Raw genomic sequence first — 16,578 nt, 5'->3', positions numbered from 1 at the left:
GCAGGCTCTGGCCAGGCACTGCCCTTGCCCATCCGCTCAGAGCAGCTGCCCCACAGGACGCAGCCTGGAAGTGCCCTGTGGGCAAAGAGCTGGCCTGGGCAGAGCAGGCAGGAGCTGTGGTGGTGGGCAGGGAGGGGGCTTCTGCCCCCCACAGTGCTCAGATGCTTGGCTGAGACCAGGATGCAAAACACCTGTAAATCAACCCACATGGAAAGTCTTTTTCCACCCTGAAGTCACGGGTGCTGGGCAGAGTTCCAGCATTACCTCACTGCCCGTCTGCATGACATCACTAATTGAATGGAAAACCTTTTTCCTCCTTAGAGCCCATCCACCTCCTCCTGCCAACCCTTCTCCTTCAGGGACGACTCCCGTATCCCTCTCCAGGCACCGGACCTGCTCTCGGCAGCTGCCCGGCTCCGCTCCGGCAGCTACGGTGCAGCTGTACGGATTTCCTGGGCTCTGCACGATATCATGGCATGAAAGGCTGGCTGGGTGGGGACAGTTGGCACATTTGTCCCTTGAGAAATCGTTCCGCATAAGAGGATGGTTTTGGTTTTGGTTCAGAAGAGATTTCAAAACTTTAAGGATCTCAAATCCATGCTTTTGAACCTATTTTCGCTGCTATAGTGCTCCCCAGAGTGTCCCACCCGCCCAGCGAGACAGGCAGGGAGGGGATCTGCTCCAAAACGTCTCGTTTTGAGGCAATTCAGGGTAAATCAGGAGCCGGGTGGACCCTGTGACCTATGTGGGCTGCTGGCACCGGGCATCGGCAGCGCCGGGCGTTTCAAGAGCTTCAGCGGAGCAAACCAGCGGGTGCATTTATGGATGCTGATGGGATTATGAGCAGATCCCTCAAAACCCCAGATCCCCGTCCCCAGCCCCAGCAACGTGTGCTGTCCCCGTCACCCGGGAGCAGCGCGTCCCCTCCCAGCACTGCCAGCAGACGGAGCGGGCACACGTCATCTGCCTCCAGCAACAGCCATTCCGGCTTTATGATTAAAATCGAGAGGGAAGCGACCCGCAGGATAAACCCTTTGGCAAAGCCGGGGAGGAAGGGTGCTGCAGGAGCTGGGGTCCCCCACTCCCAGCTGGGGAGATGCACAAAGCAGCAAAAAGCCACGTTCCCCGAGAATGGGGGCTGCTCCACAGCACACCCGTGGGAGGCATCTCCTCCTTCCCTTCCCCTTTGATCTTGTCCCATTATTTTTTATTCTGACTGAAGGACTCCAGCATCAAGGGCTGTGCCGGAGCAGACAGAGGAATTGCTTCAACAATCCGGGCTTTGATTTATTTTGTTGGCACTTGTTTCCATCTGAGCTGGCTGGATGGGGCTGATCCCGTCAGACAGATCTGCGCACGCTGCTGCACGCCGGGGAGCGGAGGGGCTGCGGGGCCGGGGCTGCACCGGCTGGTCCCACCGCCCGGGCTCCTGCTGCCACCGTCCCACGCTGCCCGCTCCAGCATCCCACACTGCCCACTCTGGCATCCCATGCTGCCCACTCCAGCTCCAGCATCTCACACTGCCCACTCAGGCATTCCACGCTGCCCACTCCAGCATCCCACGTTGCCCACTCTGGCATCCCTGGGACAAGCGAGGGACTCTGCTCAGCCCATCCCAACAAAGTGCAAACTCTTCCCAAGGGAGCAGTTGCAAGAAGGGACACCAGCCACCCCGTATCATGCTGCTCCGGGCAGCGGGACGCGGCGCCGTGTCCCACACCTCCACAAAAACAAACGATCGCTGTCTGACCGGCACACCGTGTTGGAGGCTGGTGCGATGCTGCCCAGCATGTCGGTACCCCTGGACATGCTTCTTCCCCCACCAGAGGTTTGTCCTTCCGTGCTCCCCAAGTTACACCCTGGCTGTAAGCAGCTGGCATGTGCTGAGTCAGCAGGTCCAGGGGCGTGGCCACTTCTGCAAACCCCGCCGTGCCCATGGCTCTCCCAGCTGTGGATCTGCCCACCCCACAGCCGCCAGCCCCCTGGCAGCTGCCAGGGCACCATTTCACACTTCATAAAATATAAACAGCAGCAGCGGTGTGCAGCCCTCCTGGGTGTAATGTGGCTGCTGTAAAACACGCCAGCTTTAACACCTAAAAGGTGATTACTCCGGCCCATTTAATATTTAAGAGAAGCAGCAGGAAAATGCAGGGTCAGCACCAGCTTTGCCTTGCCTGCGTGCCCACACGTGCTGCCCGGGCAGCGGCTGCGATTCTGGTTTTCCTTTCGATTCAGGAAGCATGAGGAGCAGCAGGGATGCCCGGGGGGGCTGGACCCCGTTCCCCCATCCCTGTCCCTGCCACTGCCTAGGCTGGTACCCACGAGCTGCAGCAGCACTGCCTGGGAGCGGGGGCACCAGCGCTGTGGGGCAAACAAAAAAGCCCATTTATTCCTCTTTATTACCCTGGGAGGGGACAGGGAGAGACAGGAGGCTCCTCCTGGCCTGAAGGGTTAATTTATTTGTCCTGCACTAAATTCTCCAGTCTGCTCCCTATTGACCCACCGCCTGACGTATGACAGTTAAGGCCCATATATAACACAGGGAAGGGCTGGGGAATAGGGTGATTAAAGAAATCTGCCATTCTGGCTGCATTTCCCCCGCTGTATGCAATAAAGATGCCAGGGCGCTGAACCGAGAGTGCCGTCACTCGGCACGTGGGGGGCACAGCCCGCCCCGACCGGGGGCTGTGGTGCCCATTGTAAAAACCTCCACAAAGGACTGGAAGTGCCAACAGGTACCCACCTCCCAAGCCAGCGCCGCAGCCGGCAGCGGCAGCTGGGCTCCAGCCAGCACTCTGGCTATTCCTGGCGTTTTCTGCTCCCGCTGCCCCGGACCATGGCCAGGACCCAGAGAAAAGGCAGCCCCCAGCGGAGCAGGGCTGGGCGCAGACCCCCGGTGCCCCACTGCCCACAGGGCTGGGTCTCCTCCCCACTCCCCGCACCAGGTGTGAGCTGCTCAAAGCACAATTTCCAGCAAACCTCCTCGTTTTGCAGACCCGGGCAGCAAACCACACCGCTCTGCCCAGATTTGTGCTCCCAACCGGGTCCCTCTGCCCTGGGGGGGATGAATCATTCTGCCTAAATCCTCTTGCCTGGGGAAAAGAAATCCTGAAGACATCCCTCAGCGTACGGGGGCTCGTGGCTGGTCACCGCACTAAGATCCAGCCCCTGGAGACTCTGTCACCTGGGTTTAGGTCTTTCCCACGAAGCCATCAGGCTCCATCAGAGCAAAACTGTTGCTGCTGAAGGCTGCAACCCGAGCAGCACAGAGAACCACCGTCCTACCGAAAGCAAAACCACACAAAATCCGCTGCGCTTCCCTCCACGGCCAGAAAACCAGGTGCCAGTCTCCAGCCCCCCCTCCTGCTGTTCTGCCCTTAGGGTTTTCCTCCACCCAAGGCGTTCAGGCCGCTGGTTTTGCAGCACCCGCTGCGGCGCTGGTGCACCGGGGGAGCCACACGTGGCTCCCGGCCACGGCGCGCACCCGCCTGCGGCACCGGCACGACTCCAGTGGGCTGCAGCCGCTGGAAGCCCGAGCATCTCTTAACGGCACGCGGCGGGAAGCCCGCGGGAAGCGGGGAGCTGCGGTGCTCGATTTTCCCAGCAGTCAGCAAAAGGGAGGGCTGGAGAGCTGAATGCCGACCCCCGGCTGCGCCCGGAACCTCCTTCCCAGTTACGGTGGCAACGAACAGACGAAAATACGCGACGTTCTGCAGCCTGCAAAGGGGATGGGAAGGACGCAGGTGAGCGGGTACCGGGATGCCCCGCTGGCTCTGGCTGCCAGGCTGCTGTCTCACAAAAAGAGCCGCTCTGCCACGTTCCGAAGGCAAGGGGAAGCGCTGGCAGTGGGATGGAGCAGGCTTTTGAAACCCAGCCTTTGCTTCTCGGTGTTATTCTGGCTGCAAAAGGGTTTTCCACTCTCAGCCAGAGAGAGGTGGTGCTATTCCCTCCTGTCTGCTCTGCATTGGTGACGAGATGGCAGCCAGCAGCAGAAGGAAAAAAAGGTGCATTTAACCTGCGCCGGGGCACGGCATGTGCCAGGGCCCCCGGCACGGGGATGGCGGTGGGGCCGCAGCGTCTGGCTGCGCTCCTGAATGCCAGTGAAAAACCAGCTGTGAGGCTCCCTTTGGTGAGGTTTCCAGGAGAGGATTTTGAATATACAACTTCAAAGTGCATGAAAGGGGAAGGGACGAGACAGCTACTGGGAAACAGGTTTAACCACATTAAAAGAGTCGTCACCCCCACTGAGACTTTTGCTCCATCCAGCTTTGATCCATTTTTTATCCATATTTCCTTTCATTTCTCCTCTATTGTTGATGCACGATGGGGGAATCGATACCAGAGTGAGTGATGCTGAGACATGCTCTGGCTGTTAATCCCATTCCCAAGCCCGCTCCAAAGGCACAAGCCCTGCCTGGGCCCGCTATTAACATTCCTATTCGTGCTGAAATAATTGTGACAAGATTTGTTGAATATAGCACTCGATTGGCTTCTAGCCTGAGTTGCAGGATGCTCGGGACAGAAAGTTCAGCAAGTCTGAGCAAACCAGCTCAGCTCACCCAATAAACCCTCCATGGCCAACACAGCGGCTGTCCCTTTGAGCTGAGCACTCTTAAAAGTGAGATGTGTCTCCAAAATCTGCTCTCCTGAAAACTCCCGAGGCAGGAGGACTGTCTTTTGTTTTGCCAAAGGCCTTATCCCACACTTCAGCCAGGGTCATTTTTTAAAAGTCGGAAGGGCATCAGGGGAGATGGAGATGGGGAAAGAGAAAGACCAGAGGGAAGGAGGAAGAGAACTCGCTGTAAGTGATGACAGTATTCATCCTTTTAACATAATTAATAAATGATTAATGGCATAAATTACCATAAGATGTGTTATGACATGTTGCAGAGACATTTATAAACGTCTGTGGCTGGGTTTATGGCAGCCTTTATGCAGCCCTCGTAAATTGAAGTGTGTAAATCAACGTGGCTGTCTCTAAAATGGGTTACAGCACATCCTAAAATAATTTATAAGGGATAAGGCAATTTCTATATGCCTGTATTAACAAAGTCTTTATAAACACAATCTTCATCCAGACTCATCCTATTGTAATTCAGTTACTGTAGTAGACACTCAAGAGATGGTAAAGTTATCGCCACCTGAAGCCGTCCTTTCGCGGTGTCATTGGGGACAATGTGCCAACTAACGAGTTACCAGCCCCGCTCCTTCCCAAAGAGCTGCCCAAGGGCACGGATCCCTCCAGAAGCCCCCACGGGCAGGACCCCAGCACACAGCATAGCCCGGCTCCTCCGCGGGCAACGAATCGCCCCGAGCAACCACCTGCACAACAGCATCGCTCCCGAACGCCTCTGGGTGTGCAATGTGCCCGGGCACCGCACACGGCTGGGAGATGCCTTCTCACCCTCCTCTAACCGTGGCACCGAGGTGAGCTATAGGGAAAGGAGAGGCAGGAGCCCCCCTTACCTTTGCAGGCCCCGGCAGCTCCCAGGTGGTAGATGCCAGCTAAGACGCGCCAGATGGCCGTCTGCTCCTCCGCCGTGATGCCCAGCGTGCCCATGGCAGCCTGGAGCTGGGCGAACGCCGCCGAGGCTTTCTGCTTCTCCTCGGGCTGCAGACGGAAAGAGACGGGAGGGGAAACATCACCAGCTCTGCCAGAGCATCCCGGGCACTGGGGACACAGGGATACACACGGCGGGAACACAGAAGGGCACATGAAGCCCGTATGGCCACCAAGGGAACAGCAACAAGGGGCTCCAGGAAGAGCCCGGACAGCACTGGGAGATACCCCAGCGAACGGGCACTGGGGCCGGCTGAGCAGCTCCCAGCCCCACCACGACCTGCGCTGCCCCCTCCAACACTGCCGCCCCATCCACGGCTCCTCCAATTTTTTTTTCAAACGCAGCCCCACCGCAAAGTTAGGGCTTTTTTCCCCTGAAATGAGGATTTTCAATGCAGACATGGGCAGCCCCAGGGCCAGGCACTGCCCGCAGGCTCCAGTGGGCAGCATCCCTGCAGCGCAGGATTCATCCCCCCGGGAGCTTCTGGGCATTTCATTCTTCTACATCTCCATCCCCAGCTCCTGGGTGCTCCTTGGACAACTCTGCCGTGCTGTGCCAAACCGAATGGCCAAGCCTGGCTTTCCAGGGACACTGGTGCACCGTGGGGAACATTGCTGGGAAGGGCAGAAGTGGCGGTGGGGACAGTGCTGGTCCCCTTTGCAGAGCTCGCACCCCCTGAACTGAAGAGATGCTGCCCCAGGCCGGTGCTGCCCAGCTCCTGCTGACCCTCTGCATCCTGGTGGGAAAACTCTCCATGCCAGGACAGGGAACCACAGGGATCAAGAGCGGTGAAAGGAGAGTAAAAGTCCATCTCTGGACCCAAATCTGCTGCTGCAGCAGGAGGGCGAGGACGCGCGGTAACCCCGCTGCGCCCTCCGCGAGAGCCGCGGCTCAAACAGCCGATGCCTTTGGCCACCAGCCCGGGGCCGGAGCTCCCTGATGGAGATGGAATATTGAATTCATCAATAGATGATGTAACTGTAAATTGCTGCGATGCATCCCTGCGTTTGGCTCGTGGGCAGCCTGCCTGATCTCTGCAAACCGATCAGACTAAGGAGGAGCTGGTGCTGGAACGCCAAGGCGGTGCTTTTAGTCCCGAAAAATCACCTTCTGGGCTCTCCAAGGGATGTGCCCACACCCCAGGAGCCGCTGCTGCAGGGAAACTCCAGGGCTTGGTGGCCCCGGAGCTGCCGGCTCTGTCCCTGGCATGGACAGGGGGTGTCCGAAACCCCAGCACCGACACCGGGCAGCAGCGGCCCCGGTGCCAGCAGCTCCCCCGCTCCGGCGGGGCTGGCGGGGGGTGCTGGGGGCTGTTTGGGCAGACCCTCCCTCACACCCCGACATCCGCCCCCTCCCTCCAGCGCCTGGTATGGCCACACCATCCCGAGTCACCCATCAGCTGCGGACCCCAAATGTCCTAAAAGCGGGGGGGTGAAGGGGTGCGCTGCAGCACCGCACTGCAGGCAGCTGCGTGGCTCCGGTTCCGGTGCTTCTCCCTACCTTTGCCAAAGGCTTGATCCCAAAGGAGTTGCTCTCAGCCATCTGGTGCAAGTGCAGCATCGTCCTGGAAACAGTCACAGACAATGAGACTCAAGCTCCCCCCTGCCCCGACACTCCCCAAACCCCCTGCCCTCTCCTCAGGGACCTGCTCTGACACCCACAGAGTCCCTTTGCCTTTACAGCGACACCCGAGGGGTCTCGTTGGGAAAGGACCCCCTGGCTCTGCACCGTGCAGGGGATGGAGCCGGCACCAGACACACCAGTACCCTTCGCCCAGGGCAGCCCAGGGATGGGCAGCTTGTGGGAAAAGCCAGAAGCAAGCAGGGAAAGGGACCTCTCATGTAATTTGATCAGCCCGATTTAAGTTTTAGTGATGAGGAAAATAAAAATGCCCATTTCCTAGAAAATCTCTAATATATAAGTGTATAAAAATCCCTGCAGCATCACTAATGCGCTCACCCTCACAATCCCTTTCTTATCAGAGGGGTCTCAACAACCACACTGCTGGAGCAAACTTGGCTATAAATGTCAGGGAAGCCCCTTGGCACGGGGGTACCCGTCAGCTGAGCAGCCAGGCCAGGAGCGGAGCCGCCCGGTGCCGCGGGAGCCGCGTACCCACCTGTGTGCCGCATCCAGCCCCGCCAGCATCAGGGGGAAGACGTTGAAGTTGCTCTCTCCAGGGGGCTGCTGGGCGACGCGGCCCCTCTCCAGCAGCATGGTCTGGGGGAGGGAGCGGAGGCAGGTGTGAGCGGCAGCCCCCAGCCCACTGTGCGGGCAGCGACAGCCCCTCGGTACGGGCAGGGTGGCCAGTGTGCCAGGGTGTCCAGGCAAGCTGGGCACATGGAGAAGAGAGGGGACAGTGGCACCGGAGACAGGGAGATGCTACTGGGAGCTGTCAGGTGGGGCTGGGTTTCTCCCTGCAGGGGCACAGCTGGATTCGGGGCTGCTCCCCCCAACCAGGGCAAACAGGCACGAGCCAAATCGCCCCCCAGGTGTGTGTCAAGGGGCAGCGTTTCAGCACACCCACGGTCCCTGCCCACCTCCGGAGGTGTGGGCGATGGGATGGCTCTAACAGAGATGCTACAGTCTGTGTCCCAGCAATGGATAAGCCATTGCCCAGGACTGAGACAAGCCAGATCTGCCTCCAGCCTCGTCGAGGTTGTTCAATGCCAGCACTGACACAGGGATGAGTCCCTGCAGAGCTGGGACCTCCACGCCCTCAATTGTCCCATCCTCCCACGAGCATCCCAGGAAGGGACAAGTGGTCCAGAGAGGGAATGCTCCCAGGGGCACGTCCCCAGTCCTGCCCAAGGACGGCCACATCGGGCTGTGGGGTCCCTGTCAGTGCCAGGGGCAGGGGAGGGGCAGTAAAGGGAAGCCCCCGTGTGCCCCATCAGCAGACACGGCTCGAGCCCTCCACTCCATCAGACGAGGCCCGGGGCCATGAGCAGCTGTGATTAAAGTGCCTTTTCGTAACAGCCCTGATGGTGACAAAAGCCGTCGGAGGCTCCTGCTGCCGACTGGCGGGTAAGGTGCTGCTAATGAAATGCTGAATTATACATTTCCTCATAAACATTTCATTCCATCGCTGTTCTGTGCTCCCTGCCAGGGGAGGAGGTGGGGGGTTGGGGAGGACCCCACCACGCTGCTGGCAGAGCTCCTGCCCAGCTGTGATCTGGGGGCACCATCGGTCCAGGAGGAGAAGCAGAGCAGAGCATCACTCCTCTCGCACCCAGCCTGGCCGGGAAGCAGCACAGGGGCTGTTTGTCCCCATCTCGAGGACCCCCAGTTTCAGCCACAACCCTCCCACCTCACCAGGCGACGGGGCCGGGGGTACCTGGAGGTGAGCAGCAGTTATCTGGCCAGTGGCACTGAAATCCAGCGACAGGACCATAGAGAAGCGCGTGGAGCTGCTGCTGTGGCTGGTGGTCACTGATCCAAAGGCTCCCAGCACTGTGAACATCGCCTGGATCTTCTCCACTGCAAAAGCAGCACCAGCAGCCCTGAGCTGCCCTGCGACGGCTGCAGCCCTGCATCGCTCCTGGGAGAGAGCCAGCGCAGCTCAGGGCTGCAAACCGGCGCTGCAGGAGGCTCCTGCTCCTGGCTGCACCCCTGCATGCTCCTCCCGGGGTCCGTCCCAGCACCCGAGGACCCAGGGCACCGGCTGGGCATGGGTTTAGCATCCCGTGCTGCAAGAGCACGTGTGCGCTGGCCGAGGGGGGACATGCCACCCTGCTCCAGGCCATTCATCAGCCCTTCGCAAGAGCATGGTGTACCCAGAGCTTGCCCAGACCTCCGAAATCCAAACCTGCCCTCTAAAGCTACTGCTTGCTTAACAGCGCGTCCTCCCACGTCACCAGTAACTCGATCAGATGGCAAGAGTGCTGCCCCAAGCATGTGTGCAATTCCCTTCTGGTGCTTACTCAGGTGTTTATCAAAATAGCAAATCTGTTGGGTCTGGGACCAGGAAGCGGCCACAGCACTCACAGCCCCGCTGCTCACCTGCCTCCCGCGCTGCTGCCCTGCGGCCCCGTGCTGCACATGCACAGCGACACCGAGCCACCCCAACGGGCACGAATCAGTCCGGGAATGGGTCAAATGGGGGCCATCGGATGGAAATAGCATCACCTTTGCGTTGGCGTGCACGCCCCAGCCTGCACGGACACGCTCTGTGCACTGACTCTGCCCCACACCAAGCATCCCACAGCCCCACTGCTGGGCTCACTGCATCGCTGCCAGGGCTTGGAGCTCGCGGTGGATGCCCAGCCCTGTACCTGGAACCCTGCTGTCCACACTGCCTGCTGTGTCCCGTACCTGGGATGCTGCCATCCATGCTGCCCGCCGTGCCCCGTACCTGAGACCCTGCCGTCCATGCTGCTCACCATGCCCCATACCTGAGACCCTGCTGTCCACGCTGCCTGCCGTGCCCACCAGGTATTCCAGGGCGGTCTGGCAGCATGTGGTCCTCCCAGCCCCGCTGCGTCCGAGGGGCACGATGGCCTGATCCTGCCGCCGCATCAGCAGGTCCCTGTAGGCTCTCTGTGCCACCGAGCAGATGTGGGGGGGCATGCCATCCCGCTTCCCCTTGAACGCCTGTAGGCAGGGAGAGAGTGTGAGAGCACATGCCAAGCCGGGCTCCTCGTGGAGAAAATCCTGCAGACACGCGGCGCTCAGGGTGGCAGTGTCTCCCCGGGGTGCAGAACCCCCCCGAGCTTCCCAGGGCAAGGGGACCCGCTGCCCGGCCCGGCCTTGCTCCACCAGGGCCAGAGAGCGGGTGGGGACCAACCCGGGGAACCCCGGCAGAACCCGCTCTGGCTTGGCCGGGAGCAAGAGCCCTGCCGAGCACCCCCTGGCACCACACCTCGGGACCCCCGGACTGCCCGGGGCTGCGCTCACCACAGCGCAGGGATTTTCTCCTGGAAACCATGAAAAATCCGCTGCTAAAGCTAAAGCACCCCCAGCCCCCCGTGTCCCCGAGCCCCCCCGCTCCACGGGTGCCCCCGAGTGCCCCCCGAGTGCCCCGGCCGCGTTGTGACGGTCCCGCGGCGCCCCCTGGCGGCCGCGCCCGGCGCCCTCCGCCGCCCCCGCGGGGTCGGTGAGCGCGTCCCGGGGTCGCTCCCGGCCGCCCCCACGGTGTCCCCGTCCCACCCCGGCCCTCACCTTCCCCGAGCCGCTGCCGCCGGCCGGGCCGGCCCGGATGGCCACGAGGCCGGGCCCGGCGTAGGTGCAGGGCAGGCGGGCGCGGTAGCGCTGCTGCAGCGTGTGCACGGCGCTGCACTCGTTGAGGCTGATGAGCGCGGCCAGATCCTCGGCGTAATCCAGGCTGGGGGGGTTGGTCTGCAGGAGGAGAGCCAGAGACCCCCATTGAGCCCGCCGGCACCCCAGACCCACCCAGCCGGGGGCGATGGCCCAAGCGACAGGGCTGCCCCAGGTCTAACGCTGCCCGGGTGCTGCCGTGCGCCCGGTGCTGCCATCCCTGTGCCAGCCAAAACCGAGGAGGGGGCTCACCCGCTGCACGCTGTCCTCGTCCACCTCGGTGACACTGCCGTCCGCCTCCCGCCGCACCCTCACCCTTCCTGCCGGCAGCTCAGGTGTCCCCACGTCCGGCTTCAGCTGCGTGGCTGCAACGAGAGGATGATGAGTCCGTCCAGCGTGGCACGGCCAAAGCAGCTCGGGGCAGAGCCGGCTGCAGTGTGGGAGCTGCTGAAGGGCCATCTCCAACCACAGCCCAGCTGGGGCATGGCCATGGCATGATGCCAGAGTAGCACCCGGCGCCCACACTGCTCCTGAGCCACAGCCAGGCTGGAGACAGCTCTTGTCTTCGGCACTGGGAAGTGAGGGCAGAGGAAGGCGAGTTACCGAGCGTGAATCCGTCCTGCTGAAGGAGCCAGACCTTCTCCGCCTCGTACCAAACATCCCTCGGAGCCTGCGGGGAGGAGAGAGGGGAACCGTGCAGGAACCAGCAGAAAACTGAGCTGGACAAACTGTGCTGGCCCCATGGACAGCAACACTTCCAGCCAGAACCCCTGCCCCTCCCCTGTCCCCCCATGGCCAGCCCCGGGGGCACCTTGTCCCCCCCCCGCCCCGGCCCCCAGCCAAGCCCATGTGAATGGGAAGAGCTACGTGAAACCAGAAAAATGGCATCGGTGCCCCAAGACATGGGGAAACCGCCCAGCAGGTCTGCGGACACGTTACCTGCTCCTTGTCCGTGCTCTCGCCCGTCTCTCCGCTCTCTCCCAGTGCCTCTTTACCCTCTCCTGGCTCTTCCTTCGCCTTCCCCACCTCCTTTGCCACATCTGACTTTTCTCGGATCTCTCCCGGCTTCCCCTCGGGCTCCTCTGACTTGTTTGCAGTTTTTCCAGGCTTTTTGATTTCCTTTGGCTCTTTCTTGCCACCTCCAACATCTTTCTTCATCTTCTCCTGCTCTTTCTTGACCGGCCCCAGCTCCCTCGTGGCTCTCGCCTTGGCTGGGTGCTGCTCCTGGCTCAGGGGTGTCCCCTTCTCCTTCTTGGTGCTCTCGGGGCCCGTCCCCTTGGGTGCGTCCCCCTCCTTCACTGGGACTTTGCTGCAGCTCTGGGGGTCCTTGCTGGGTGCAGGGGCTGGAGCCGGGGGGCTGCTCCCTGGGGGAGGGTCCTTGGGGCTCTTCTCCGGGCACGACGGCTTCGCTGTCTTGGGAGCTGCTGGGCGAGGGGTCTCCACTGGTTTGGGGACAGCTGCTGCTGGGCCAGGCGCAGGGGACAGGGCTTTGCTGGGAACGGCTCCCGGTGCAGCCTTCCCAGGTGGCAGGTCCTTGCGTGGGGGGGCCGGGACCTCCTTGCCCCCCTGCCCCTCTGGGTGCTGCCCGTTCTGCAGCGCCTGTCCCCGGCTGCCCACCTCTCCTCCGGCGGCCGGGGCGTCCCTGGCTCGTGCCTTGCCGTCCTCCCCCACGGGCTGCCAGGCAGAGGAGAGGAGCCGGGTCCGACAGGGACTGGGTGGAGGAGCCGAGCCCGGCCCCAGGAGCTGCAGCCCGGTGCAGGATGCCCGTGGCAGAGCACAGCCCAGCAGGACACACAGCGCCAGCCCTGACCTGCTCACTCCAGGCACAGCCGATGGCTGCGGGTGGCTGCCTGGACCTGGCTGCATGGTCACAGTTGGTGGCAGCATCCTCCCCCTCCTCTTCCTCCTCCTCCTCCCTCCTGCTTGGCCATGTCCCGTCCCAGCACCCCCCATGTCCTGGGTCACCGCTCGGTGCCATGCCCAGGGACACCCCACACGCTCCCCTTCCTGCACTCAGCGAGCTGAGCTGGAGCCTCGTGTTCTGCTTAATTACTCGCCTTCCAATTAAGCAAGGCAGGAACAGCGAGTTGCGTTAATGAAGTCTCCAGCGTTAATTGCTCAAGGCTGGCGGCCGGCCGGGGCCTCGCCATCCAACGCAGCTCCCGGCCGGGTCGCGGGGCCCTGCAGACCCCCTGGTGCCCGAGGTGGGGGCTGGCAGCACCGCACAACCCCGGCTGCTGCCACGGGTGGGAACCGCTCTGGGCCGGGGACAGCCCGGGACATCCCACCAGTGCCAAGGCAGGATGCCCGGGCACCGCGCAGGGATCGGCCCCGCTCACCTCCTCCTTGGTGCTCGCCCTGGGTTCCTTCTTCAGCTTCGCCGCCTTGGCCTCCTGCTCCGTCTCCCGCACGAGCTGCTTGATGAACCCCCCGGGAATGACAGACAGGAGCAAGGGGGGGGCAGATGGCGGCGGCCCCCGGTCCTCGTCCCGTATCTGTGTGCAGGAGCAGACGCTGGGTTACGGGGCACGGCACAGGGACGGCAGCCCCGGCAAAGCCAGCGCTGCGGCGCATTGGCAGCTCGAGCAGCAGAGCACCAGCACCCCGCTCTGCCAGCAGGGCCAGCCGTGGTCACGGGCATTCTGCAGGTTGCCGGCGAAGCCACGGGCCACCCACCAGCACCGGGCTGGTTCAGGGATGCGGTGAGCAGGAGAAGCACCAAGAAGAAAAGCCCCACGAAGCGCCGAGGTTTCTGCGTGCCACCAAGGGCTGGGCACTGCACAGAGCCCAGGTGCGCTGCCGGCTCTGCCCGATGCCCAGCAGCTCTGGCACAGCCCTGGGAGGAGCCGTCCCGGCTGCAGCAAGTGACAAAGCGGCTGCCACCATCACCGTGGCCACGTGCAGACCTGCGGGTCCCTCCATGCCCGGCCCCGAGCCGAAACCAGCCCCACTTCCCGAAGCTCCCACAGCACAGGGCTTTCCCACCGCCCCGCCACGCGGCAGCACCAGGCCCCCCAGCCCTGCAGGGAACCGCGTGTCCCAAACGCAGCAAAACAGCTCAAAGCAGAACGTTGGCGCTGCAAAGGTGCCCGGAGCCAGCAGGGCTGGGCACGGCGGGAGCAACGTGCGCAGGGGAAGGGCTGCGGACCCCGGCGGCGTGCGGCAGGCTGGCTGCGGTGCGTCCCCCCGCCCGGCGCTGAGCCCCCGGGCAGCCCACGAGCACCCAGCCCTGAAACACCGCTGGTGCCACCCCGGATCGAGACTTTCCTTCTGCTCCCAGAGCGCGAGGCGCGAGGAGATGGCCATGCCGGCGGCGGGGAGGGACGGTGCTGTACGGAGAGCCACGGGGCCACGCCGGAAACACGAGGTGGAGAGAGAGGAGAGAGTTAGCCAGGGGCTCCCACTGGCCCCGGGGCCGTGCCGGGGCTGTGCTGGGGGCGGCAGGACCGTAACCTTGCCGGGCATTGCCCTCATCTGAGCTTGTGGCATCGGCTGGAGCGCAGCAGCCTGGGCACGGAGGGGATGAGGAGCTGCTGGGGAGGGCATGGCCATGAGCAGTCACCTCCAGCCCCTGGCACAGCATGGCAAGGGGCCAGGAGGTGCGGGGAGGTGGGGGCTCAGGGGGTCGGTGGCACCAGGACCGTGCGGCCCTGAGCTGGGTGGCACAAGGTGGCCACGGGAGCCCGCTCGTGCCCCGTTTCAGGCAGACCCCGGCTTCACCTGTCGAGATCATTCATGCACTGAGCGGGTCGGGGCTCGTCTGGCCATGCCGCTCGCGCCGGCAGCCGCATCTCCTTGTACAGTAAAGGGCAGGAGCGGCCAGGAGCCGGCTGAGGAATGTCACTTGCCTTCTCGGGCGGCGGCCCCGGGCGCCACGTGCCCTCGCTCCCACACTGTACCCCCAGCCAGGGCTCTGTGGGGCAGAGCCAGTCCGAACGGCACAACCAGAGCCCCCCGCCCAGGGGGTGCCCGCCGAAGCCCACCCCGCACCTGCCAGCCGAGCGGATCCTCGGTCCCCGCTCTGCACGCAGGGAAACCGTGGCACGGAGGGGGACGTGCCTCAACTGAACGCACAGCATGGCACAAACAAGGGCCAGGGACCACCAACACCGCTCCGGCTCCCCCCCACCCAAGGAGCAGGATGGGGCCCCATTTGGGCCACAGCCGTGTTGGTCTGGTCCTCACGTAGGAGCCAGCTGGAGACTCGCTCCTGCTGCCACCCAGGACCCGCTGCCATCCCAGTGGGTGCCAAGAGCTGAGACCATCAAGGGGTCCCTGGCCACCATCCGGCACGGGGCAGGGAGCACCGTCCCCGCTCCCATCGCAGCCCTCCCAGCCACCTCTCCCCAGCACAGCCCGGTGCCTGGCGGCCGCCCCCAAAACCAGTGCTGCCACTATCACCATCCATTCCCACCTAAAAATAGCCCTCCCAGCCGAGGGGCCCCCGGCCCGCGTACCAGCACACCCAGAAAGCTCCGTTCAGACCCTGACCCCCCACCCCGAAGGCCCCCCCAGAGCGCCCATACCTGGGTGGGGGGCTGCAGGCACGGGGGGCTGCGGGGCCACGCTGGCACCGGGCTCTGCCGCCGGTGCGGGACCCCAGGGAGCCGGAGAGCGAAGGCGGCGTGCGGGTGAGCGGCAGCGGCGGGGCGGCGCGTGCCTCCCCCTGCCACCCCCCTGCTGCCGCAGCAGCTGAGGTGACACATGTCACTGCTAAAAATACCCACGGCGGTGGCACCGGGGCCTCGGCTGGGGAAAGGCGATGGCACCGCGGGGCCCTCCTGGTCCTCAGCCTCTCTGCACCGCCCGGCACACGTGTGTGCCACCCGCGCCCGCCCTGGCACACGTGCGTGTGCCCTTCTCGGTGCACACGTTTGCACCCCGCAGAAGTGGGGGAACCGCTGGGGGCTGACGCCGGCAGCCCGGAGCTGTTGGAAAAGGGGCTCCCGGGCTGTCCCTGGCTCCCCGGGACGGCGGGTCGGAGCTCTGGCACGGGGCTCCCTGGAGTGCCCCAGCTGCCCCCCGCCAGCCCCAGCCCTGAGATGGGGGGGGGCTGAGCTGGGGAGGGACCCAAGAGCCGCGCTCAAAATAGCCGCCGGTCGGTGGAAAGAAAAAGTCACCGCAGCGCTAACGCCAACGTGGTCAGCAGCGCGCCAGGGCAGGTGGGCAGGGAACGGGCAGCCCTGCCCGCTCGGGGGGCCCTGCCCGCAGAGCTCTGCTGGGGACAGAGCACACGGAGGGGCCGTTGGGTGACCCCCCCACCCAGGGACCAGCAGGACCCGCATCTCGGCCACCTCAGTGCAGCGGTCGCCAGCACTCTCCCAGCTGGGTGCCCAGACAGCGGTGGCACTGGTGCCTCCGACACCCCCCCAGCCAGGGGTGCAGGACGCAGGAGCCCACATCTCCTCCAGCGGGCTCCAGGGACGTGCCCGGGGCACCAGTGCTGACGCTGGGAAAACTCTGTTAATAACAAAGGAAATGGGGTGGTTGGGCTCCAGTCTCCCGGGATGAGTCCGAGTTGCCCCAAGCATCTCTCACCAACACCAGTCAAAACACGGCACGTTTCCAGCTGGGAATGGCACAAGGACACGCGGTGTCAGATGATCCCTCGCACGGTCCCCGATGGCCCCACGGCCCCGGGGGAGCCCGGCTGTGTGCGGGGGCTGGTGCTGGGGCACCCCGTGGCTCCGAGCATGGGGTCCCTCCCGTGCTTTCAGAAAACCACTGTTCGTCACCCCTAACACCCCTCAGTCCCTGCCAG

The 16,578-nt window shown here is 63.4% G+C and overlaps 1 protein-coding gene across 1 annotated transcript in view; it reads right to left on the bottom strand.

Annotated features, from left to right (window-relative positions):
• MYO18B (myosin XVIIIB) overlaps positions 1–15,412 on the bottom strand; it is a 65,659-nt gene extending 50,247 nt beyond the window's left edge. The window contains exons 1-12 of the mRNA XM_086623239.1: positions 15,364–15,412; positions 14,087–14,146; positions 13,157–13,314; positions 11,757–12,491; positions 11,421–11,487; positions 11,070–11,182; positions 10,722–10,898; positions 9,956–10,154; positions 8,899–9,041; positions 7,681–7,781; positions 7,062–7,125; positions 5,467–5,611 (exon numbers count right to left, since the gene is read on the bottom strand). Coding sequence (XP_086479365.1) covers positions 5,467–5,611; positions 7,062–7,125; positions 7,681–7,781; positions 8,899–9,041; positions 9,956–10,154; positions 10,722–10,898; positions 11,070–11,182; positions 11,421–11,487; positions 11,757–12,491; positions 13,157–13,314; positions 14,087–14,123 — 1,939 coding nt within the window. The 5' untranslated portion in view covers positions 14,124–14,146; positions 15,364–15,412. The remainder of the gene's footprint in view (positions 1–5,466; positions 5,612–7,061; positions 7,126–7,680; positions 7,782–8,898; positions 9,042–9,955; positions 10,155–10,721; positions 10,899–11,069; positions 11,183–11,420; positions 11,488–11,756; positions 12,492–13,156; positions 13,315–14,086; positions 14,147–15,363) is intronic.
• Positions 15,413–16,578: the final 1,166 nt, after the last annotated feature.

This window comes from Tauraco erythrolophus, chromosome 19 (assembly GCF_009769465.1).
Source record: "Tauraco erythrolophus isolate bTauEry1 chromosome 19, bTauEry1.pri, whole genome shotgun sequence".
Classification (NCBI taxonomy): domain Eukaryota; kingdom Metazoa; phylum Chordata; class Aves; order Musophagiformes; family Musophagidae; genus Tauraco; species Tauraco erythrolophus.
Note: the sequence above shows the minus strand (reverse complement) of the source record. Positions and strands in the feature narration are given on the sequence as shown.